This window comes from Oenanthe melanoleuca, chromosome 25 (assembly GCF_029582105.1).
Source record: "Oenanthe melanoleuca isolate GR-GAL-2019-014 chromosome 25, OMel1.0, whole genome shotgun sequence".
In the NCBI taxonomy this organism is placed as follows: Eukaryota; Metazoa; Chordata; class Aves; order Passeriformes; family Muscicapidae; genus Oenanthe; species Oenanthe melanoleuca.
The window spans coordinates 368,890-394,037 of record NC_079358.1 but is presented as its reverse complement, the minus strand read 5'-3'; the positions used below and the strand labels follow the sequence as shown (position 1 = coordinate 394,037).

The 25,148-nt window shown below is 57.8% G+C and overlaps 1 protein-coding gene across 1 annotated transcript; it reads left to right on the top strand.

Moving 5' to 3' along the window:
• On the top strand, positions 1 to 24,272 carry LMNA (lamin A/C). Its single transcript, XM_056510631.1, has 12 exons — positions 1 to 465; positions 14,987 to 15,143; positions 15,301 to 15,426; positions 15,515 to 15,685; positions 15,768 to 15,893; positions 16,697 to 16,917; positions 17,327 to 17,531; positions 18,357 to 18,464; positions 18,628 to 18,747; positions 19,087 to 19,182; positions 20,810 to 21,061; positions 23,014 to 24,272. Exons 1-12 carry the CDS (start codon positions 116 to 118, stop codon positions 23,044 to 23,046), a joined length of 1,965 nt encoding a protein of 654 aa, XP_056366606.1. The 5' UTR covers positions 1 to 115; the 3' UTR covers positions 23,047 to 24,272.
• The last annotated feature ends 876 nt before the right edge of the window (positions 24,273 to 25,148 follow it).

Below are 25,148 nucleotides of genomic sequence, written 5' to 3'. Positions count from 1 at the left end.
CCAGCTGGGATATAAGCGAGTCACTCAGGCACCGGGAGCTGCCGCGACAGCTGGGGGGTGGCGTGGGACATCGCGCCGTGACCTGAGCCGTGCCCTGAGCCTCCACGCCGCACCCATGGCGACGCCTTCGCAGAAAAGGAGCACCCGCAGCGGGGCTTCGGGGACCCCCTTGTCCCCCACGCGCATCACCCGCCTGCAGGAGAAGGAGGACCTGCAGGAGCTCAATGACCGCTTGGCCGTCTACATCGACAAGGTGCGCTCGCTGGAGCTGGAGAACGCCGGCCTGAGGCTGCGCATCACCGAGTCCGAGGAGGTGGTGAGCCGCGAGGTCTCGGGCATCAAGGCTGCCTACGAGTCGGAGCTGGCGGATGCCCGCAAGACCTTGGATTCGGTGGCCAAGGAGAGAGCGCGGCTGCAGCTGGAGCTCAGCAAAGTCCGGGAGGAGCACAAGGAGCTGAAAGCGCGGTGAGTGCCCCGGGGATGGGGGGGACTCCGCGGGACGGGCGCTGCCGTCATGCTTGGCAGGGAGCCGGGAGGGAGCGACCTGGAGGAGGCAGGCAGAGAGAGGAAAAACCCGTGGCCTGGCCGGGGCTGGAGTGTGTGTGGCACAGAACTCTCTCGTCATTCCTGCCCTCCTTCCAAGCGCCATCTTTGGCCGGGATGCCCTTGGAGCGGGGATTTGGGGGCAGAGCTGGGGGCTCGGCGCTGGGGCTGAGCGTGCCCTGGGCCCCCGGCTGGGCCCGTGTTCCTCGGGCCCAAGCGCCGGGCTGGCGGCCCCTGTGCCTTCGTCATGCCGGAGCTATTCCTAAACACGCTCCGGCACAGCCCGGGGAGCGCTGCCAGCCAGCTGCCTCTGTCCTGCCTACGGATTTCGCCTGCTCGTCCTATTTTCCTTTGCTGTCTTTGGCACCGCTTAAAGAACCTGCTCCAGGTTTTGTTTGCTTTAACCCTCCCTGTGCCAAGCTGCTCCCGCTCTGTGGGGTCTCTGGCTTTGGGGAGCGGTGTGCGGGCAGCACTCGTGTCCCCCTCGCCAGCTGTCATTGGGCAATGTCCAGGTGGCTCCTGAGGCACGAATTCCTCCGGCCGCTTCCCATCGGGGTCGTTTCTTTCCCTCCCTGCCGTCAGAAATGTCCCCCTCGCGGACCCCTTCCTGCTGCCACTCTGCCCTCCTCAGGGCTGCCACCGGCTACCGGCACAGGTCCCCTGAGGACACGGGGCTCCCTGGCCGATGTCCCTGCTGGCCAAGCCGGGCTTCCCCCGGGCTCTGCCAGCCCGCGCAGGGTCGGGATGTGTCCCTGCAGTTCCCCGAATCCCGCTCCAAGCAGGGAGCGAGCGGATCCTTTTCCGTCATCGACTTTGGCTCGCAGCCGGGTCTGGGCTGGGCAGTGGCGGGACAGCCCCTCTTACTCCATTTGATCTTTTGCCTTTTATTCTGGACACCTCGTTTTGAGCCTGTACCAAATGAGGCTAAAATTAACTTCCCTAGTAGATGCCATAAATATTCTACCTGGGCGGGAGGGGCTGCGTGGCTGTTTCAGCCGTCTCCGAAACCATGTGTTATATTTAGATTTCTGTTTCCCGTGCGCTGCTGCAGCTTCGTCCTCGGATAAGGCGGCTCGCTGCTCGCCAGATCCCTGCTCCCGGATCCCAAGGATCCGGATGCAGGTGAGAGGAAGAGCTGGGCTGTCTAAAGGCTTTTTTCTGCCTTATGCAAACGCAGAATTATCTTGGCCACAATCTTTCGAGGGCTGGAAAAAATGCCCGGCCCGCAGCAGTGAGTGGAGGGGAGCTGGGCGCTGGCTGCGCTGTGGAGCCGGCCCTGTGGAAAACGGATGTGGAATTTTTCCCTGCGCTGGCTGCGCCCCGGGAGCTTCCGTGCTTCTTCCCGGGCGCTGACAAATCCCCTGAAAAAGTGCCGAGACTCGCGGGGGTTCCCAAAGAGCGGCTTGTGCTCGAGAGATGGGTTTCGGTGGGTTTTGGCTCTAGGGGACAGGAGTGTTTCCGAGTTGAGTCATCTCTGAGTCACGGCTGGTGAGACGGGAGAGCGGAGATGCGGGGGAAGCCGGTGCTGTTCATTCCTGCCCCTGCTTCGTCCTGTCTTCCTAGAGCGCGGTATCAGGGCTGCCCTCCAACCCCAAAAGCCTTGCGAGGAGGCTGCAGCTCATCCTGTGTCCCGGGGGACCCGCTCGGTGTGGCGGGGCTGCTCAGAGAGCAATGGGCTGCAGAGCCGCGGTGCTGCTGCTTGGGCTCGGTTTGGGGTGTCCCGAATCTCTGGGACATGAGGGAATAGGGCAGCCGCGAGCCGAGCCCTCGGAGGGGCCAGAACTGCTGGGATCAGAGCCCTGTCCAGATGTTCTGCTCCCTGCAGCTGGGCAGGGATTTCCCACCCTGAGCCCTCGGGTCAGCACCTGCTCTGGGGTCACTTCACTGTCCTTGACACAGCGAGACTTTGGCTAATGAGTAACTGGCAGCTCTCTGCAGCCCTAGCTGTGCCCGCCAGCCCTGGGGAAGCGCCGAGTATCTCCGGCAGGGCAGGCGCTCGGGGCCGCGTTATCAGCCCCGCCACTGCCCCGGGCCGGGGTTGTCGCGGCAGCGCAGAGGGAGGGCGGGGGGCCGCGATGCCGGGCACACGAGCGATGGGACACGATCCCGGCTCCGGGCTGCTCTGCCTGGGGTGGGGAAAGAGGTGCTGACTGCAGGGGGACGAGGTGTGGAAACGCGAGACCAGTCTAACCAGTAGCGAGTGCAAGAGCTGCATGTGTGGAGGAGGGTCCGAGCTGCTTGCCCTCTGCTCCTGGCCAGCTGCTCTTCTCTTGGGGAAGTTCCCAGTGGGATTTTCTCACTGCCTCTCCAGTGGTGACCCAGGAGGGGATTCCCAAAGCGCGGGGACCCTCACCCCTCTGGGCAATGCTGCCTGCCCCGGTGTCCCCAGCTCTGGATGGCCTCAGGCAGAGCAGAGGGGTGCAGCGAGGGTGGCTGGTGACTCAGGAGTGCTGGCCCCTCCCAGGCCATGGCCAGAGATAGGACCAGTCTGAAATGCCCCTGTCGCTGGTGTCCTCCAGCTTCTGTCCCCCTCCCTGGAGGACACCTGGACTCCAGCATGGCACCAGGGGCTGCAGAGATGCTCTGTGCCCATTGCCCCCTCTCCTCAAGCCGGTTTCTGACTCACAGGGTGAGCAGAGCCACAGCCCTTGCCTTGCTCCATGAGGGTGCATCCCATCCCACAGTAAGAGACATTTGTCAGTGCAAGCCCCAGTCTGGGCATGCAGGGGTGTAAAACCAGCCCTGGGCACCTTCAGTCCCTGAGAATTCAGTGCCCACTCCATGTGGTGGCCACCCCGTGCCCAGCTCCCCCCTCCAGGGCAGGAACCAGCCCTGGTCGGTACCGTGGCTGATGAGCAATGCCTTCCTGAACTGCAGCCCCTAACCTGATTAAGCCATCCTGCCGGGGCCTGGATCTCATCCCTGCCCCTAATGAGGACAAATCTCCTGTTTCCAAACGCTGTTGTGGAGGCTGGAAGCTCATCCGGGAGCAGAGCAAGGGAGGTGAACTCCACAACCCTTCCCCAGCCCGGGGGGTTTTTCCTCATGCTTTGTTCAGCATTGACCCTCCAGGCAGCAGCAGGTAAACAAAACCTGTTTAGTTGTAAAAAAGGGGAGGAAAAAGAGTTAAGACTCAGTGCTGTGAGTGGGTGAGGGGGGCCACATTCTCCCTTCAGCAGCCATGAGCTGGTGCTGGAACATTCTGCGTGGGGTGAAACCTCAGGCTCCTGGGCTTCTCCCCCGTCTGCCTCCTGGAATCCCTGCCAGGGAGGGAATGCTTTGGCTGGGAGGAGGCTTTGCCCTTTTGGAGCAAACAAAGAGCAGCTTGTGCAGCTGGGGATACTCTGGGGGAGTCATCAGCGCAGAGCCAGGCTGATCCAGAGCTCTGGGACCCTCTGAAACAGCCCACCCTGTCTCTCCAGCCCTGTGGACACACTGGCTGTCCCTTGACATCTGCATGCTGCAGGGCTGGAGTGCTCTGTGGCAGAACGTGTCTTTGAGGTGAAGGTTTTCATTAGCTGTTCCCACTGCAGAGGAATTCTTGCCTGTGCAAACATCCAGCCCCTCTTTTTCCCAGAAAAACCGTGGCAGGGAAACATGCTCCAGCACTTTTGGTTTGTGATCTTGTTCCCATTGCTGTGTTTGCCAGAGTCTTCCAGCCACTCATTCCCTCAGTGATGAGGGGAGTGAGAGGAATTCCTGTTGCCTGATATATATTTAGGAAGATGGGATCCTCTCTGGTAAATTCAGGACCTTATCCTTGGAGCTGGGGATTAAAGAGAAGCAATTGCAAAGAGAATCAGGGCTGGGTTTGGTGTGGGAAGGGATCCACCCCAGCCTGCCCTGGTCCCACAAGTGTTTTTCAGCCTTGCACATGTCACTTCACTTGTCTGAATCCCATCAGCTCTCAGACTGCAGAGGACAGGGGCTGTTCCAGTGTGCTCAGGAATGCAGACAGGGAGGGTGGGACACGTGGGGTGGCTGCCAGCTCGGTATTCTGCTGAATTCATGCCCTTGGGGAGATGCAGTTTCCTTTTGTGCTGCTGGCAAGGACAGGAGGAAGTCACCAGAGCTCTCCCTCTGATCCTGGCCAAAATTAGAGCTGTGTTGGAGTATTCCCCAGGAAGTGTCAGCCCAGTGGGTCCAGGATGAGCTGGGGATCACCTTCTACTGTCCCAGCACTGGCTGCAGTGCCTGTTTCACCATCCTGCTCTGTGATATTTGCTGAGCCTGTTCCTTTGTGACCAGCTCAGCACGTTCCCAAGCAGCTGAGGCTGCTGCCAGGCCAAACCTGTCTCTGCCAACAGCTGCCATCAGGCAGAGTGGTGTCAGGGCTGTCCCACCTGCCTCTGCTCCCCTCCCCTCCCTGCCTGGGCTGAATATCCCCAGTGTGAGGCTGAACAACTGTGGGGCTGGCAGAGCCTGGCAGCCCCACCTGGTGCAGAGGCAGCTGCAGCTCTGGCTGCAGAGACATCTGTGTGACAGCCAGGAGAAGCCCTGTCCTTGCAGGGACAGAGCAGCCACAGCTCCTCTGAGCGAGCTCTGCCATCCTTACAGGGAAGAGTTTCCTCCTAATGCCTCACCTAAATCTGCCCTCTCACTTTAAAGCCATTCTGCTGTGCCCAGTCACTCCATGTCCTTGGTGAGAATCTAATAAAATATATAATACAGTATATAATAAAATAGATATATTTTTTCCTTGTTCCTGTGTATGAAGGGTGTCACAGCATGTCCATGAACCATGATGTGGGTGTTGGGGAAAGCCAAAGGGTGTGGAAGTTGGTTAATGAAGTGCATTGAACTCAGCCCACAGCAATACCACAAACCCCAGCTGAGGTTGGGACACCTCTGCTGCTGGTGAGGCTGAGTCAACATTTCACATTCTCTGTCATAAACCAATTACCTTTTCTGAGGTGCAGGTGCCCTTGGCTTGGGGTGTCCCCCAGGCTGCCCCCAGTGCTCTATTCCTGCCTTCCCCAGAACTGCAGCAGCACAGGGGACAAAGTTCCCCAGCACAGGCTGCCAGGTGGGTGCTGCCCTGCCTTATTTACCCTCCTGACTGTGGGTTGTGCCTCTGCAGGTGTTGGTGCTGGGTGAGAGGAGGCAGGACAAACACGGGCTCTCCTGGAGCTGTTGGATTGTTGTGCAGGGGCTGGGAGTGGCTCAGCAGCACTTTAGGAGCAGGGCTCTGATAGCAGAGCTCCCTCTTGCACAAAGGCCGCCTCCAGCAGCTCTGGCTGTGCTCTCCATCCCCACACCCTGCTGCCATCCCAGCCGGGCAGAGCTCGCTCTCCACGCTGCACTGCAGCTCAGAACTTTCCGTTTGTCGGGGTTTTTATTTATTAACAGCTTAAGGACGCAGTCTCTCCCATCTGAGTCACATGAGCCCAACCAGACATCCAGGCTCTTGCCGTGGATGTGAAATGTGGGTTTCAGAAGGGGTGGGAGCCCAAAGGAAACCATCATCCCTGAGGTTGCCCCGCAGTGCAGAGCTGTGTGTTCCCTCTCCCTGCAGTTCCCTGGCTCCCCGTGGCTGTGCAGGGCTCAGGGGGATGAGTCACCCTCAGCCATGTGTCCCTGGGCTGGGCAGGGTGTGGCTGAGATCCCCAGCCCGGCAGTCACGCTCTGCCCCTTCCTTCCTGCCACGGTGGCAGATCCCCAGCAGCATCCCCGGGTGCGAGGATGCTCCCCACCAGGCTGGCAGAAACTGGGGGGGTTTTCTGAGCTGAGGCTCCGTGCTGAGGGCTCTAGCACTGACCAGAGCAGCCTCAGCTCTGGCCATGGGGCTTTGCCACCTTTCAGGGCAGAGATGCTGCTCTGTGCAGCCTCAGCTCTGCAGCTCCAGTGCACAAAGCCACAGCCTGGGGCTGGGCTGGTGCTGGGTGTGTTGTGGACCTGTGAGGCTGGAGCATCTCAGCTGGGGCTAACTGTGCTTTCTAGGGATGCCACGTTGCAGTCCTGGCTCTGGGGAAGTGCTTGTTTCCTGCCCACGTGCCCAGCAGCTCTGGGCTCCATCCTGGCACAGGGGAGGTGGGCAGAGGTGTGCTGGCAGCTCTCACAGGGCACAGCAGAGCACAGGCAGTCACCTTGGTGCTGCTCATCCCTGAGCTGCACTTTCCCATCCTGTCCATATCCATCCCCAGAGATACCCCAATATCAGCTGCAGTGCCAGGGACTCAGGCTGGGCAGCCCCTTGGTGCTGCTCATCCCTGAGCTGCACTTTCCCATCCTGTCCATATCCATCCCCAGAGATACCCCAATATCAGCTGGAGCTGCCAGGGACTCAGGCTGGGCAGCCCCTTGGTGCTGCTCATCCCTGAGCTGCACTTTCCCATCCTGTCCATATCCATCCCACAGCCCCAATATCAGCTGGAGTTCCAGGGACAACCTGGGCAGCCCCTTGGTGCTACTCTTCCCTGAGCTGCGTTTTCCCATCCTGTCCATATCCATCCCACAGCCCCAAGAGCAGCTGCAGTGCCAGGGACTCAGGCTGGGCAGCCCCAGCCCTGCTGCCACCACCACATGCAAACAGACCTTGTGGCAATGTAAACACCTTGCCTGCCTTTATCTGGGCAGTGCAGCCAGGGCAGCACACCCTTTTGTTCCCAGGAATACCTGTGGCATCTGGACCCAACAATCCCCTGCTTTGTTTCTTAAGCAAATGTTGCTGGCTGGAAGCTTTGCCTACCCAGTTTATGAAAAACAGGGTGAGCTGCTGCTGCTGCTGCTTCTGAGCAGAAAAAGGAGGCCTTGAACTCATCCCCTGTTTTGCCTCTCTTGGCTCCTTCCTGCCTTGTCCCTCCTTGCTCAGGGTTTCCATGGTGGGTGAGGATGCAGCAGGTACAGAACAACCTCCCCATCCCCTGCATCCCCTCTGTGGGCTCAGGAGCTGAAGGAGACAGAGGAGAGGGAGTTCCAGCCACACCTGCAGAGTGTTCCCTGCTCCTGGGGCTGGCACTGCATCCCTGCTCACATCCTGCCTGTGTGGCCAGCTCCCAGCCCGTGGTGTTTCCCCCAGTGCTGAATTCATGACTAACACAAGTGACTCAGCTGCCTGTTTTTAACTTCTTTGTAAGGCCCTGCCATGCCCAATCTCCCAGGGAAACACTGGGAATCTCTGCTTTGTCTGCACCCTCTGAGATGGGACTTTGTGGGCTGAGCATTTCTCCTTCATCTGCAGAAGGATGTGTTGAAGTGAATGGAATGTTCTGAGTTTCCATGGAGGGGCAACACTCAGAGCTGTTCTAAATGGAATAAAAAAAAAAAAAACCCACAACTTTTCTATTAAGTTTTAGCCCAATTCTTTTAAAACTAGGTTTTGCTGTGTTGGAGTGAGATAGTCAAGGCTGGGCCAAACTCCTTAAATTTCCAGTCCAAAACTTAATTTGTCATTACATTAATTTTACTATATTAATGTATGTTAGGTATATTAACTATAATTAGGTATATTAACTATATTAATTAACTTATTACCATGGTGAGTGTTCAGAGCAGTGCCATGAAAACTTGAAATTTCCTTCTTCCCTCCTCTTCCCAAAGGCTTTGGCTTTAGTCAGGAATAGACAAAACTTCAAACTGTTAGCAAGTTCTGGGTTTGAAAAACAAGCTGGAAACACCCTCAAACAAATTGTGGGATTTTTGGGGCTGTCCTGAGTAGGAGTTGAAATCAATGATGCTTGTGGGTCCCTTCCATCTCAGGATGTTCCATGGTCTTTATTCTCACGTCTCTCCTACTGAAATCTTGCCCTCAGAAGGTGGAATTGAGCAGTGTGGAAGGTGCTGTGTTGACATATTTGAGTTGTGTCTAAAAAAAATCCTCTTTCCAGCTGAATTCCAAGCTTTTTTTAGCAAGTTTCTTTTTCTTGATAAAGGGTATTATTGCTGTAATCCATATTTAGGATGGCTCATTTCCAGGCCATCAAGTGTCTTTTAGATGAGCCAATTGAAGATTTCATGGGAAGCTGGAAAGGGCAGGCTGGCATGTTGGGATGGGAGGGTTTGGGCTGGCTGTGAGTGAGGTGAGCAGTGTCTGAGATGCTCAGGTTCATGAAGAGATGGAATCACAGACCAGTTTAGGTTGGAAAAGCCCTCCAGGATCACCCATCTCCCCCAGCCCTGCCAAGGCCAAGCCCTGTCCCCAAATGCCACATCTGCATGTCTGTGAGATCTCTCCAGGAGGGAGGAAACTCCACCACTGTCCTGGCAGCCTGTTCAAGTGTTTGGTGATTTTTTGTCAGTGGAAAATGCAGTTTTTTTTCAAGCAAGGAACTGGCCTCCCTCTGGAAACCCCGGGCTCAGCCCATCTCAGTTTTCCCAGTGCCATGCAGACAATTCCCAACTCTTCAGGACCAGCTCTGGGGCTGGGCCAGGTTTGTTAATCCAGTTTCAGCTGGCAGCTCTTTGCATGTCAGGCCAGGCTGGAGGCTGGTTGCTGTAACCCAGGGTTTGGTGATAGACATTGCCCACAGGGAAATCCTGCTCTGGTTTTGCAGGGCTCTGTGTGCTCCAGCATCCTGGGCTGATCCTCCTTGCACTTTGCTTCCTTTTTGCACCTGGGGAAGGAGTTCCAGGGGTGCCAGGGGATCCCACAGGTGGCAGGGGCTGTCCCAGGCAGCCAGACCTGCTGCAATGTTCTATTCCACGCTGGGACACTTGTCCCTGGAGGATAAATCCTGCCCTTTGTCTGTGCAGACACACAGATTTATGCCTGGTACAAACCTGCCCCAAAACCACAACATGGGCTGTGGAAAACCAAATCCTTCCCTTTCCCCCAGTGACTCCAACATGGCTAAAGGGCAAACCCCACTTTTCCAGCTCTGAAACCCCCCTGGCAATGCACCCACCCTCCAGAAGCTCGGGCTGTGCTGTTGCCATGGGGGACTCAGCCCAAACAGCGTGGCTGGGTGATTTGGGATTTCCATTCTGCTGCTGGGATGAGTCACCAGCCGGGACGGGGAGTGCTGCAACACTGTTAATTCTGAACAGTTAATAACTATCTGTTCTCAGAAATGTGCTCGGAGCCCTTGGGCTGCCGAGGATGGAGGGCTTCTCCCAGGAGGGGACAGGTCTTGGCTCTGCTGCCTCCAGGAGGAGAAAAGCTCCCCAAAGCTTGGGAGGGGATGTGTGTGGCTGATTCCTGCCAGGCTCCATCACTATCGAGTCTGCACCCAAACCTCCAGCAGCCTTCCTGGTGCTGGGAGCTGTGGAGGGACAGGAGCATCCTGGATTTGGGGAATCCTGGACAGGAGGGGCTGTGGAGGGACAGGAGCATCCTGGATTTGGGGAATCCTGGACAGGAGGGGCTGTGGAGGGACAGGAGCATCCTGGATTTGGGGAATCCTGGACAGGAGGGGCTGTTTGTCTCCCCATGAGAGGCTTTCTCCTGGCTGCCAGTGAAACAGCAGTTGTGGTTCATGTTGAGGGTGCAAGGAAAGGCCAGATCCCATTCCAGGAGGGGAGCCCAGCTCTTGGGAGACACCAGTGAGCTGGACCAGCCCCGTGGGTGAGCAGGCCATGAGGTGTGGCTGACCTGGCACCAGGAGGGCTCTTTGGCACTGCTGTGGCAGAGGTGGAGCTGTTTCCATTGCTCTGGTGCCCCACAGGATGCTGACCTTGTCCTCTGTGCATCATGCTGGCTGTTTCCAGCTCCCCTGCTAGGAGACAGGCCGTGTTTATCCTGGTGATTTGGCAGAGGAGCTGTGGCACAGATGAGTCACCAGCTGGGAGAAGCTGCTTTGCCACATTCCCACTGCCCCACTGCAGAGGTTTTCCAGACCTGCCTCTCCTCGTGCTGCTTGTCCTGTGGGGCCCTGGCTCCTTGAGGGAGCAATCCTTGATGGAGAAACAGCCCTGGGGCTGGGGAACAGCCCCTGGGATGGGGAACAGCCCCTGGGATGGGGGAGTGATCCCTGGGATAGAGGAGTCATCCCTGGGATAGAGGAGTCATCCCTGGGACTGGGGAACAGCCCCTGGGATGGGAGAATGGTCTCTGGGATGGGGGAACAATCTCTGGGCAGGGGGGGAACAGCCCCTGGGATAGAGGAGTGATCCCTGGGACTGGGGGAATGATCCCTGGGATGGGGAAATGATCCCTGGGATAGAGGAGTGATTCCTGGGATAGAGGAGTGATCCCTGGGACAGGTGTGGTGATCCTGGACACATCCCTGCCACGGAGAGCAGCCTGCCCAAGGTGGGCAGAGCAGGTTTCCTGGGCCCTCCCTGCAATCTGAGGTTCCACGGGCACACTCTGCCACCCCTGCTCGGGCTCCCAAGCTGTAAAACAAGTCAGAGCCTTCTCTGGGACAGTTCTCAGCCTGCGTGGGCAGGAGCAGGCAGCTGTGGCCCTGGCAGCCAGTGGGACTGGGACCTGCAGTCCTGGGGGATTTGCAGAAACCCATAAATATTTATGGTGGGGCAGGAGCTGACGAGTTCCCTGAGCTGGCAGCTTTTCCAGGGTGGGGCAGCTGTGGCTGGGAGGCAGGGGAGGAGGGGAATGCCTGCTCCTCTCAGCTCCATCCCACTCACTGATCCTCTGCCAGTCTTTGAAGCCCAGAGCTGCCCAAGCTTCAGGAACACTTGTGGGGATTGAGAGTGGAGAGGGAAAGCAAAGAGTGTTTCCTAAAACCGCATGGAGTGGGCTCTGGCAGCAGCCTGGTGGGCTCATCCTGTCCTGACTTTTCCAGAGGGAGAGCCCAGAGCTGCCAGGTTTCCTGGCTGGGGTTTTGGGGCAGCAGCAGATGCTGCTCTGTGGGGCTGTCCCTGAGCCCTCTCTGAATCCATCACGTCTGTGCTGAGCAGATCCAACTTTCCACTAACACTTGGATTTTCTGGCAGCTCAGCTGCAATTTTCAATTTTTTTTTTTTTTTTCCTTCTTCCTGCTTTTAAAAGCTAAAAATAAAATATCTTGAGGCCCCTTTTTTCCCCCTCCATCTTTTCTCTTGAGACATTTGTTTCTTGAGGATTTGATGCCTCTGTTGTTTTTTTCTCCTCTTGGATTGTTTTTACCCGTGGCTCTCACAGCACAGGGGATCAAATCCTGTGGGATTTGGAGGCACCCAGCCCTCCAGAATGAGCCTCTGCTTCCCTTTTCACTGGGGAATTTGGGGTCTTGTAGGCTGCAGCAGGCAGGATGGAGAGGCCAGTGAAACCCTCTGGGGAGGAGGAGGAGGGTCTGACTTCGTCCTCCTCTCCAGGGAAGTGGGAGTGACACAGCTGCCATGGAAGTTTTTATTTTTAGCCCAGCACCAGCTGGAGCCTGTGAGGCTTCCCAGGAATAAAAGCAGGACCTGAAGGCAGGAGAAGGGAGAACTCAAACCCTGTGTGGGCTGGAGCAGAGATCAGCAGAGCTGGTGGGAGGCAATGGGGGGTCCCTGGGGGAGAGGACAGCAGGGGATTTGTCCCTCTCCCTGTGGCAGAACTGCTCAGAACAGCTCCAAGCTCCTGGCTCTGCTCCTCACAGCAGAATCCAGAGCTGATTTGTCCTGGAGCCACCTGGGATTTACTCTGGGACTTTCCAGAGCCCTGGATGCTTCTGGTCCCTGGAGAGGCGAATCTGCTGCAGACACAAGTGTGACCATCAGCCCTTTCCCCTCGTTTGTCACTCATCACCGAACTGCTGTCCCTTGAGTCCTGCAGTCCAGGATGCCCACCCCGAGGTTACAGTGTCCTCCAGCTGTGCCCAGACCTGCACAGCTGGCAGAGCCCGGGATGAGCCGTGCCTGCAGTTCTGGACCCTGCTGGCTGCGGGATGAGCCAGAGGGGAAAAGCAGCCCCAAACTGGGCTGCAGGGAGCCGCGGAGCTCGGACGGCTCCCGGCGGCGTTCCCGGGCTGTGAGTCACCGCCACCAAAGGAGAGGGTTGGACAGGCAGGACCCGGCTCGGCTCCCTGCAAAACGGACCGGCGGCGTTTCTCCGTCAGTTATTCCACTCTGGGCTAAATTCCAGATTCTCTAGACTGCTTAAATGCTGTTTAGACAGAAAAGAGGCTGTTTTGTGGAATTTGTGGACTATGAAATCATGCTCTGTGCATATCACTGAGACCCTTTTACCTGAGAGCCACGAACATTGAAATATGAAATTCTGGCCACAGAAACATTCTAGAATTCATTACAGATTAAATATGTTTAATCTGAGGCCTTTATCCCACAATAGTGAGTGTTCTGGGCTGGGAGAGGAGCTTTCAGGCATTGTAGGAAAGGCAGAAGATGGATCTCCACTCACTTCCAAGAAAAAGTCTGGAAGCTGCTGCTGGATTCCCAGAGGCTTTTGGACTCTGCTTTTCCTGACATAAGTGATTCTGAATTTCGTTACTGCACATGTAGGAATTGTTTTGTTTTGTTTTTTTTTTTTAACTGTCCTTAAGTGGAATTCCTGCTCTTTTAACATGGAATATCCTGGGATTTGAAGTGAGGTTTACACTTAAAAACAGTAGCCTGGGAGTTTGAAACCTTTGCTTTAGTCTGCAAAATAACAGAATAACTTCTCCATGCTGGCTGGGGTCAGGAAACAGAAGGAAATGCAGGAAAATCTGCTGCTGGCCAATCCAGGAGCTTCTGACATCCCAAATCTGCGAGTCTGGGAGTGTTGTCTCTGCTGGTGCTGGTGCCATTGCTGGGGCTCTGGGGTGGGCTTTGAGAACCTGCTCTGGGATGAGCTCTGGGTTCTGCTCTGGGATGAGCTCTGGGGTGAGCCCTGGGATGAGCTCTGGTTCCTGCTCTGGGTTCTGCTCTGTCTCCTGGGATGGGCTCTGGGATGGGCTCTGGGATCCTGAGATGGGGACTGTGTCCTGCTCTGGGTCCTGGGATGGGCTCTGGGATCCTGGGATGGGCTCTGGGATGCTCTGGCTCCCAGGATGGGCACAGGGGTCTCTGGCTCCTGCTCTGGATCCTGGGACGTGCTCAGGGATGGGCTCTGGATCCTGGGATGTGCTCGGGGATGGGCTCTGGCTCCTGCTCTGGATCCCGGGATGAGCTCTGGGATGCTGTGGATCCTGGGATGGGCTCTGGCTCCTGCTCTGGATCCCAGGATGTGCTCGGGGATGCTCTGGATCCTGCTCTGGGGTCCTGCTCTGGCTTCTGCCCTGGCTCCCAGGATGGGCTCTGGGATGCTCTGGCTCCTGCTCTGGATCCTGGGATGGGCTCGGGGATGCTCTGGATCCTGCTTTGGATCCCGGGATGCCCTCGGGGATGTTCTCGGTGCCGGCGGGGGATCCTGGGATGGGCTCGGGGATTCTGTGGATACTGCTCTGGAGCCCGGGATAGGCTCTGGCTCCTCCTCTGGCTCCCGGGATGTGCCCGGGGATGCTCTGGCTCCCGGGATGCTTTCGGTGCCAGCAGGGGATCCCGGGATGCCCTCGGGGATGCTCTCGGTGCCAGCAGGGGATCCCGGGATGCCCTCGGGGGTGCTCTCGGTGCCGGCCGTGCCGCAGCCGCTCCCGCTGCCCGGGCTCCCTCCTCGCCCCAGGATCGCGCGGCGCTGCCGCTCCTCGCCCCCGGCCGGGGCTCCCTGGGTGAATTCCGCCTTGGCCAGCCCCACACCCCTTCTGAGGTGGGGGGTGACAGTCCCAGCCCGGGCCTGGCGGCTGCTGGGGGCCGTTGGCTCGTTTCTTTTTATAGGAAGTACCAAAATAGCCGCGGGCTGCGCTTTGGTGGCGCGGTTAGATCGGGTTCCCGGGTCACACGGCGGCTCTGTCGGGAGCGGCTTCCAGGGAAAAGAGAGGGGGCACCGGGGGCTGGGGCGGTGATGCCAGAGCTCGGGCTGGGGGCTGAGGCCCCACTGAGCAGCAGCTGAGCCCGTAGCGAGGCACAGGCACAGCCGGGCAGCCCCCAGCCCCACCCAGCAGCCCTTTTGGGAGTGATCAGAGGGGGCAGGAGTGACACTCTGTGTGCCTGGGGTACAGTGCACAGGGGCAGGTGTGACACTCTGTGTGCTTGGGGTACAGTGCACAGGGGCAGGTGTGACACTCTGTGTTTGGGGTACAGTGCACAGGCTTTTCTGAGAACAGCTGTGAGGAGAAGATCTTGGAGTTTTTGGTGGGTGAGAAGCTTGACAAGGCCTTAGAGTCCCTTCCAGTACTTAGAGGGACTCCAAAATTTGAGAGGGACTTTGGACAAGGGTCTGGAGTGACAGGGCAAGGGGCAGTGGTTTCCTACTGCCAGAGAGCAGGGTTAGATGGGATATTGGGAAGAAATTCTTCCCTGTGAGGGTGGTGAGACCTTGGCACAGGGTGCCCAGAGAAGCTGTGGCTGCCCCTGGACCCCTGGAAGTGTTCAAGGCTGGGTTGGACAGGGCTTGGAGCAACCTGGGATGGGGGAAGATGTCCCTGCCCATGGCAGGGCGTGGGACTAGATGTGTTTTAAGGTCCCTTTGAAGCAAACTGATTCCATCGTTTCCTGATGATTACTCCTGCTGTGCCACTCACCTGTGCCCCCCTTTGCCCTGCAGGAATGCCAAGAAGGAAGGGGACCTGCTGACTGCCCAGGCACGCCTTAAGGATGTGGAGGCTTTGCTTAATTCCAAGGAGGCTGCTCTCTCCACAGCCCTGGGTGAGAAGAGGAATCTGGAAACTGAAGTGCGGGACCTGAGGGGACAGGTGGCCAAGGTGAGCAATGAGCTCTGTCTGCAGCTGAGCCAGTGATCCTTTTACCCCAACCTGGGGGCTGCCAGCTCCCTGCTGTGCCAGGGGCTGTGGGGCAGATGCACTGGGGGTGGGTCCCCAGGCAGAGCCCCTGTGACAGTCCTTCTCAACTCCCTGGCAGCTGGAAAGTGCCTTGAGCGAAGCCAAGAAGCAGCTGCAGGACGAGATGCTGCGGCGCGTGGACGCCGAGAACCGGCTGCAGACGCTGAAGGAGGAGCTGGAGTTCCAGAAGAACATCTACAGCGAGGTGGGCTGTGCTGTGCTGTGCTGGTGTGGGGCTGTGTGCTGTCCCGTGTCCCCTCCCTGGGGTGACACGTTCCCTGCCCCGTCCCCAGGAGCTGCGCGAGACCAAGCGGCGCCACGAGACGCGGCTGGTGGAGATCGACAACGGGCGGCAGCGCGAGTTCGAGAGCAAGCTGTCGGAGGCGCTGCAGGAGCTGCGCAGCCAGCACGAGGCCCAGATCCGCCTCTACAAGGACGAGCTGGAGAAAACCTATGGGGCCAAGGTGAGCAGCCTCCCCAAGCCGCTCTCACAGAGCTCAGCGGGCTGGGGGTGCTGAGGTGCTGATCCCCTGTCCCGTCCCCCAGCTGGAGAACGCCAAGCAGTCAGCGGAGAGGAACAGCAACATGGTGGGGGCTGCCCACGAGGAGCTGCAGCAGACCCGCATCCGCATCGACAACCTCTCCTCAGAAGTCAGCCAGCTGCAGAAGCAGGTGAGCTGGGAGCAAAGGGTTCCTGGGTGTCCTGGTTTGCAGGACAGATATCTGCTTATAAAGGCAGAAGCTTCTCTTTGAAATGGAGAATGTAAACCCCCTCCCTCCAAATTATTGTTGTAATTTTGGAATTAAGGGGCTCTCAGGCAAAGATAGGGGAATTGAGAATAACAATTCTGTACTAGGAAAATTAAAATAGAAATGCAGTATTACAAAGAACAATCCCAAAGCACTGCCAGAGTCAGAATCCAAGCTGACACCCGTCAGTCAGTCAGGGTGTTGGCACAGTCCCATTCAATGGTGGCTGCATCCTCCTGCAGTGGCAGATGTGGTTCAGCTGGAGCAGTGCTCCTGGAGAAGGTGCAGTTTTCCTCTGAAGGTGCAGGGATGATGTGGAAAGGTCTGGTCTTCCTCTGGAATCCAGTGGAAAGAAGGTCCCTTGGTGTCCAAAATGTCAGTTTTTATCTGGGTAGGAAAGGCTTGGCTCCTCCCCTGGGTGGAGCATCTCCCAGTGGGATGATGGAATTTTATCAGTCATGCCCTGGGACTCACTGGCCATTAACAGGAGATATCTCCTGGAGGGAGGATGGGCTGTGGGAAAGATAAAGATGATTGCCCAGCTGGTTTAAAGATGGCCCATTAGCAGATAATGTGTGCCAGGAGATCAGGGTCACTGCCCCAGCTGGTTTAACAGATGGGGACAGAATCCACATTTCTGGCTACACCAACCCAACACTCTGGGGATGTCCCCTCCTGGGGATGGTCCTGGGTGGAGTGACCCACCCTCCCTTCCCTGCCCACAGCTGGCAGCCAAGGAAGCGAAGCTGCACGACCTGGAGGACATTCTGGCCCGGGAGCGCGAGAGCAACCGGCGCCTGCTGTCCGACAAGGAGCGGGAGATGGCCGAGATGAGGGCACGCATGCAGCAGCAGCTGGATGAGTACCAGGAGCTGCTGGACATCAAGCTGGCCCTGGACATGGAGATCAACGCCTACCGCAAGCTGCTGGAGGGCGAGGAGGAGCGGTGAGCGCAGCTCTGGGCTCAGCTCTGGGAACTGCTCTGGGCTCAGCTCTGGGGACTGCTCTGGGCTCAGCTCTGGGAATGGCTCTGAGGTCAGCTCTGAGCACAGCTCTGGGCTGTACAGCTCTGGGCACTGCTCTGGGCTCAGCTCTTGGCATTACCCTGGGCTCGGCTTTGGGCTCAGCTCTGGGCTATACAGCTCTGGGCTATACAGCTCTGGGCTCGGCTCTGGGAACGGCTTTGGGCTCAGCTCTGGGTACTGCTCTGGGCTTAGCTCTGGGCTCGGCTCTGGGCTCAGCTCTGGGAACGGCTCTGGGCTCGGCTCTGGGCTCAGCTCTGGGCTCAGCTCTGGGCTGCACAGCTCCCAGCCCTGTGTCCTCACTGGCCTCATCTCCTCTTCTCCCCCTGCCAGGCTGAGGCTGTCCCCCAGCCCTTCATCCCACAAAGGTGCATCCCGAAGCCACATGTCCACCCCAGGCTCCTCCAAGAAGCGGAAGCTGGAGGACAGTGAGAGCAGGACCAGCTTCTCCCACCACGCCCGGACCAGTGGCCGTGTCGGTGTGGAGGAGGTGGACTTGGAGGGCAAGTTTGTCCGTCTCAGGAACAAGTCCAACGAGGTGAGTTTGCCTTCAGGGAGATCTGCAGAGCCCCGTGTGCTGGTTTGCAGGACAGGTGTCTGCCAATAAAGGCAGAAGCTTCTCTTTGAAATAGAGAATGTAAACACCCCACTCCTCCAAATTATAATTCTGAAATTAAGGGGCTCTCAGGCAAAGATATGGGAATTAGGAATAACAGTTCTTTACTAGGAAAATGAGAATAGAAATACAGTATTACAAAAGAACAATCCCAACCCTGACAGAGTCAGAATCCAAGCTGACACCCGTCAGTCAGTCAGGGTGTTGGCACAGTCCCATTCAATGGTGGCTGCATCCTCCTGCAGTGGCAGATGTGGTTCAGCTGGAGCAGTGCTCCTGGAGAAGGTGCAGTTTCCTCTGAAGCTCCAGGGATGATGTGCAAAGGTCTGGTTTTCCTCTGGAATCCAGTGGAAAGAAGGTGCCTTGGTGTCCAAAATGTCAGTTTTTATCTGGGTAGGAAAGGCTTGGCTCCTCCCCTGGCTGGAGCATCTCCCAGTGGGATGATGGAATTTTATCAGTCATGCCCTGGGACTCACTGGCCATTAACAGGAGATATCTCCTGGAGGGAAGATGGGCTGTGGAAAGATAAAGATGATTGCCCAGCTGGTTTAAAGATGGCCCATGAGCAGATAATATGTGCCAGGAGATCAGGGTCACTGCCAGCTGGGTGACAGAATCCACATTTCTGGCCACATCCTGCATTGCAGCCCAAGACACTCTGCTTCACCCTGGGGCAGGATGTGCATGGGGCCAGCTGGAGGGGAACCAGGGCTCTGATTGATGGTCACTGCTCTCTCTCTCTGCCAGGACCAGGCAATGGGGAACTGGCAGATCAAGCGGCAGAACGGGGACGACCCTCCCCTCACCTACCGCTTCCCCCCAAAGTTCACCCTCAAGGCTGGCCAGGTGGTCACGGTGAGTCACTGCCTGGGGAAGGTCCTGGCAAGGCCCCACACCCTGCCAGGCCCCTGCCTACATGGAGTGCTTGGTGTGCAGCTTTCTGTGGTGGCAGACCCCACCCTGGGGCTGTGGGGCCTGCAGATTTGAGAAGTCACTTTTCTCCTGCTTGTCCCTCTAGATCTGGGCCTCAGGAGCTGGAGCAACCCACAGCCCCCCCAGTAACTTGGTGTGGAAAGCCCAGAGCAGCTGGGGCTCGGGGGACAGCCTGCGCACCGCCCTCATCAACTCCAACGGGGAGGTGAGAGGGGCAGCCCTGCCTGGGGAGGGGGGATGGCTCTGAACCCCCAAATCACCTCCTGTCCCCACAGGAGGTGAGAGGGGCAGCCCTGCCTGGGGAGGGGGGACAGCTCTGAACCCCCAAATCACCTCCTGTCCCCCACAGGAGGTGAGAGGGGCAGCCCTGCCTGGGGAGGGGGACAGCTCTGAACCCCCAAATCACCTCCTGTCCCCCACAGGAGGTGAGAGGGGCAGCTCTGAACCCCCAAATCACCTCCTGTCCCCACAGGAGGTGAGAGGGGCAGCTCTGCCATGGGCAGGGTCAGCTCTGAACTCCCAAATGACCTCCTCTCCCCCACAGGAGGTGGCCATGAGGAAACTGGTCCGCACCGTGATCATCAACGACGACGAGGATGAGGAGGATGATGAAATGAGCATCCACCACCGCCATCACCATGTGAGTGGCAGTGCCCAGGGCTCCAAGGCTCTGAGGAGCTGCAGCTCAGTCAGGGAGGGAGCTCAGGGTCACACAGGGTCAGGCATACAGGAGAGGCAGTGGGGAGGCTGCTGTGGAAACAGCTGCATGAGAGAAGCCAACAGGCCTCTGGCATCTGGAGGAGATTCTGGAGATCTTGCTGGAAGTGTCTCCAGCCCTAAGGAGCCTTGATATGCCATGAAAAGGGCCAGAAGAGTCAGAGGGATGCTGAGCTGGTCAGCATTGCTTGGAGGGTAGGATGGTGGGAAATAGATGGACAACACTCTGCTCTCTGCTTCATGAGGGTGTTGGAACCAATCCAGAGGTGGCTTTGTCCTTCCTCTCAGCCCGTCTTTCCCCATATGGTGCTGAAACATGCACCAGGAGGAGCAGCAGGCAGTGGACAGAGAGCAGGCAGCCTGCCAGGAGCAGAGCTGCAGCCACTTCTCCCAGAGAAACATCCCTGGCTGCAGCCCAGCATCCCCCAGCCCATCCTGCAGGGTGTGTGTCCTGCACAGGAGAGACCTGCAGGAATCCCTGCAGGGAGGTGCCATGGTGGCCAAGCTGTGCTCAGTGCTGAAAGATCTGGATGCCACTTGCAGAGCTCTGCAGGGGCAGTCGGGCATCCATCACCTGCTTCCCTCTGAGTTCTCTGCATCTGAAGAGCTGTGCCAAGACTGGTATCAGCACACTGAGCCAGTGGATTGTCCTCCACTCTGCCCCTGTGAGACCCACCTGCAGTGCAGGGTCCAGTTCTCAGGCCCCAGCACAAGGAGGACACAGAATTGCTGGAGCAAGTCCAGAAGTAGCCATGAAGTGCTCTGAGGGCTGGAGTCTCTGCTCTGGAGGCAGACTGGATGAGTTGAGGCAGACTGGAGAAAAGAGGAGTTCAGGGAGACCTTAGAAATTGTTCCAGGGCCTAAAGGGGCTCCAAGACAGCTGGGGAGTGACTTTGGGCAAGGGCCTGGGGTGACAGGACAAGGGAGAATGGCTTCTCACTGACAGAACACAGAGTTAGATTGGATACTGGAAGGAAATTGTTCCCTGAGAGGGAGGTGAGGCCCTGGCACAGGTTACCCAGGAAAGCTGTGGCTGCCCCATGTGTTCATCAAGGCCAGGCTGGGCAGGGCTTAGAGCAACCTGGGACAGTGGAAGATGTCCTGCCTGTGGCAGGAAGCTGGAATGAGAAGAGCTTTCAAGTCCATTCCAACCCAAACCATTCATGATTCTGTGATTCTCTTCTATATTGACAATCCCTGGACAGAGGAGCCAAGCTCCTGCAGCCAGTGCTGCCCATGTGTCTGGAGGCTGAATCCTTTCCCAGAGCAAATTTCCCATCAAAAGCTGCCAGCTCATGAAGTGGTGAGGAGGAGGATGTTTTCAGAGCACAGTTCAGGTGTGCTGAGAGCTGGGGTGCAAGCTCAGGGCAGTGAGCTGGCCCCAGTCACCTGGGATTAGCAGCACAGCAATAAAGATTCTATTTTACTATTTTTGAACCGTGTGGTGGAGAGGACAGCTGAGGCCTGATGTGAAGAGCTCTGGGTGACTCTGGTGCTGCCACAGCCCGGGGAGGTGTGGCAGGCTGGGGTGACCGTGCCTGTCCCCGCAGGGCTGCAGCGGCTCCGGGGACCCCGGCGAGTACAACCTGCGCTCGCGCACCGTGGTGTGCGGCACCTGCGGCCAGCCGGCCGACAAGGGCGGCTCGCAGGGCGCCGGCGCCGCCACCCTGTCCTCGGGCTCGTCCAGCTCCAGCGTCACCGTCACCCGCAGCTACCGCAGCATGGGCGACTCGGGCATCGGCCTGGGCGACAGCCTGGTGTCCAGGAGCTACGTGCTGGGGAGCTCCGGCCCGCGCCGGCAGGTGAGTGCAGCCCTGCACCCTGTGCTGCTGCTGCCGGTACTGCACCCTGTGCTGCTGCTGCTGGCTGGTACTGCAGCCTGTGCTGCTGCTGCTGCTGGTACTGCACCTTGTCCTGCTGCTGGTTCATAACCCTGTGCTGCTGCTGCTGGCTGGTACTGCACCCTGTGCTGCTGCTGCTGCTGCTGGTTCATAACCCTGTGCTGCTGCTGGCTGGTACTGCACCCTGTGCTGCTGCTGCTGCTGCTGGTTCATAACCCTGTGCTGCTGCTGGCTGGTACTGCACCCTGTGCTGCTGCTGCTGCTGCTGCTGGTACTGCACCTTGTCCTGCTGCTGGCTCATAACCCTGTGCTGCTGCTGCTGGCTGGTACTGCACCCTGTGCTGCTGCTGCTGCTGCTGGTACTGCAGCCTGTGCTGCTGCTGGTACTGCACCTTGTCCTGCTGCTGGTTCATAACCCTGTGCTGCTGCTGCTGGTACTGCACCCTGTGCTGCTGCTGCTGGCTCATAACCCTGTGCTGCTGCTGGTACTGCACCTTGTCCTGCTGCTGGTTCATAACCCTGTGCTGCTGCTGGCACTGCACCCTGTGCTGCTGCTGCTGGCTCTGCACTCTGTGCTGGTGTCCAGGAGCTACGTGCTGGGGAGCTCTGGCCCGCGCCGGCAGGTGAGTGCTGCCCCAGCCTGTGCTGCTGCTGGTTCATAACCCTGTGCTGCTGCTGGCTCATAACCCTGTGCTGCTGCTGGCACTGCACCCTGTGCTGCTGCTGCTGGCTCTGCACTCTGTGCTGGTGTCCAGGAGCTACATGCTGGGGAGCTCTGGCCCGCGCTGGCAGGTGAGTGCTGCCCTGCACCCTGTGCTGCTGCTGGCTCATCATCCTGTGCTGCTGCTGCTGGCTCTGCACTCTGTGCTGCTGCTGGTTCATAACCCTGTGCTGCTGCTGGCTCATAACCCTGTGCTGCTGCTGGCACTGCACCCTGTGCTGCTGCTGCTGGCACTGCACCCTGTGCTGGTGTCCAGGAGCTACGTGCTGGGGAGCTCCGGCCCCCGCCGGCAGGTGAGTGCTGCCCCAGCCTGTGCTGCTGCTGCTGCTGCTGCTGCTGGCTCTGCACCCTGTGCTGCTGCTGGCTCTGCACCCTGTGCTGCTGCTGCTGCTGCTGGCTCTCCAGCACTCTGTGCTGGTGTCCAGGAGCTATGTGCTGGGGAGCTCCGGCCCTCACAGGCAGGTGAGTGCAGCCCCAGCCTGTGCTGCTGCTGCTGCTGCTGGCTCTGCAACACACCCTGTCCCAGTGCTGCTGGCTCATCAGCCTGTGCTGCTGCTGGCACTGCACCACACCCTGTCCTGGTGCTGGCACTGCACCCTGTGCTGGTGCTGGCTCACCAACCTGTCCTGGTGCTGGCACAGCACCCCACCCTGTCCTGGCATTGTCCTTTCCCAGCAGGGCAATGCCACGCAGGTCCCATCCCCTCCCACCTCTCCTTCTCCCTGCTCCTCCTCTTTGAGCTCCCTTTTTATAAGGGATGGGAGATCCTGAGAGGGATGGGGAAGGGTTGTGCCATAGCATCCCATTCCATCTCACCCTTGCAACCCAGGGCATTCCCCATCCTCCACATCACTCATCCTACTGATAAGTGTTCATGGTAGTGTGAATGATTGTGAATGGAATAATAATCCATTGAATTTATATTTTATATCTATGTATTAGACTAATACATAATATATTCTATATTGATACTCCCAGTCAATATTATAATCCTCACGTATCACCTACCACTAATTCTCAAATTTTAGAACATCCCTGCTTGGGAGGTTTTATTTATCACATCCCAAGGATGGAGGAGAGCCTGGGGGAGCTGTGGCCATTCAAAGCATCCCATGGACACTTTGCAATCAGGGCAAATGGATGGTGACACTGGGCTCTTCCTAACTCTCTTCTTTTTCTTTCTCCCTTCCAGGCTCAGGCTGTGCAGAACTGCAGCATCATGTAATTCCATGGCACATTCCTGTGGTTCCTGCCTGTCTCCAGCTAGGTTTTTTTTTTCTTCCCAAAGCAACAGAAACTTTTTTTTCGTCCCTTAAAAAAAACAAGATATTAAAAAAACCAAGGTTGATTTTTTTTGTTTTCTATAGCAGGAATTTTATATATATACATATATATATATATATATTAAAAGTGCTAAAAGATGCTTTGATTTTTTTTTTGTAAAGAAAAAAATCTATTTCTATATAAAAAAAAACAAACTAAAAAACAGCTTTTCAGCTTCAAATATTTTTTAGAACTTCAGCCAAAGACAGCAAAGAACTGTGTTTACAGAGCAGCCATGCAGGAGGAGTTTGTAGCTGAAATGCTCCTTGGATTGTACCTTTTTTGCCAAAGCCTTTTACATAGGACAGGGAGAAGTGCAGCCATGCCCACTGGAGCTGCGTGGAGGGGCTGCTTTCCTGTCTGCAGTGCCTTGACAACCCTTTTTTTGGGATCTGAAGCCAAAATTCCCTTTTTTCCTCTGTTTTTGTTGTTCCTGGCGGTGCTGGCACGGGGGCTCCTGGCAGCTGGTGGGTGATGCCCAGCTCTGTGTGGCCACTGCCCCCCACAGCCCCTGCTGCCTGCACCCCAGCTGTGTACTGTATCCCCAATTCCCATCCCAGGCACCTCCTGCCCCCTGGGCTCCCTTTTTCCTTAATTAGCCAAGTTGTGCCTTGCCGAGGTGGGAACCCCACCTGGCGCGAGTGGAGGTGGAGCAGGGGAAGTGGAAACACCTCCTGGGACCAGGTGGGTTTGGCAGCTGGGCTGATGGAGCTTGGGCCCCTCTGCATCCAGCAGGGCTCGCCCCAGCTCCTCTAGTGAGGATATTTGGGCTCTTTTTGGGCTGTTTCAGGGATGCTCAGTCCAGGTCAGAGCTGGTTTACCAGGAAAGCACCCAGGAAGGGTTTTGGGTGGAGTGAGGTGGATTTTGGGATGTGGTAGGTGCAGCTTCCCCCTTGGCAGGACTCCATCAGCCACTGGCAGATACCTTGGCTTCTTGCCTCGATGGGGAGACACCTGCAGCCCCCCCAGACCTCAGGTGCAGCAGAGGGGGGGCTGGAGCAGGTGCCAGGACAAGCCACCCCTCCAGAGGGTTTTGTGGAGGTTGTGTATGTACCCTGCTTGCAAAGCTTCTGTATTACTGCCTGTGCTTCCTTCCAGAGTGCAAATACAGCTGAACCCTTCCCATGCTGTGTGCTGTCATCATTGCTGTCGGGGGTTTGGGGTGGGAGAGACCCCCGGGGATCTCCTCCTGCCCCCAGCCAGGGCTTGGGGCTCACACCCACAGGGAGGGGAGAGGGGTGACCACCCACACCTGGCTCAGCTGAGGGTGGGTTGCTAAAAACTGGGCAGGGAGCCCCAGAGGGGATGGAATCATTTGGGGACCTGACTTCCCCCGGGTGGGCTGGGCTGGGAGGAAGGTTTGCCCCTCCGTGACCCCCCTGTCTGCCAGGGGTGCCCCAGGCCGTGCCAGGCACTGGGCAGAGCAGAGGGGACGCTGGGCAGGGCTGCAAAGCCGGCCCATAATCGGCTTTTCAGGCACAGAGCCGCGATGTGAGGGGACGAGCGAGCAGCCACGGCCAGGTGGGTGCCCGGCCCGGGGGGGCCCTGCCCCAGGGGAGGGTCCCTGTGCTCGGTGGGGCGGGTCTGGGGCAGCAGGGCTGGGGGCAGGGGGGGCCAAGGGGGGTGCACGAGGTGCCAGGATGTGCCAGGGGTGCCAGGGGGAGCCAAGGGGTGTCAGGGGGAGCAGGGAGTGCCAGGGAGAGCCAGGGGGTCTGGGGTGTTGCTGCCACCTCCCAGCCTGGAGTGAGCCTGTGGAGACCCAGCAAGTGTCACCTCCCCTCCCTGGAGAGGGGTTCAAGGGGTTCAGGAGGTTCAGGGGGTGCAGGGGCAGGCAGCAGCTCACAATGGGAGGGGACACCTGGCCCCCCCTCTGTGCCCTGTTTGCCTCCCATTTCTGCCACCACTGGGGCAGCTGTGTCCTTACAGCCTGTCCCCTTCCCTGGGGGTTCAGCCCCATCCAGGCTTGGCACCCCAAAAGTCAGGAATAGCAGGTTCTGGAATGAG

Coding starts and splice junctions, on each gene's coding strand:
- LMNA (XM_056510631.1), top strand. CDS start 116: ATGGCGACGCCTTCGCAGAAAAGGAGCACCCGCAGCGGGGCTTCGGGG. Junction 18,465..18,627: donor AGGCTGGCCAGGTGGTCACG/GTGAGTCACTGC, acceptor TTGTCCCTCTAG/ATCTGGGCCTCAGGAGCTGG. Junction 18,748..19,086: donor TCATCAACTCCAACGGGGAG/GTGAGAGGGGCA, acceptor TCTCCCCCACAG/GAGGTGGCCATGAGGAAACT.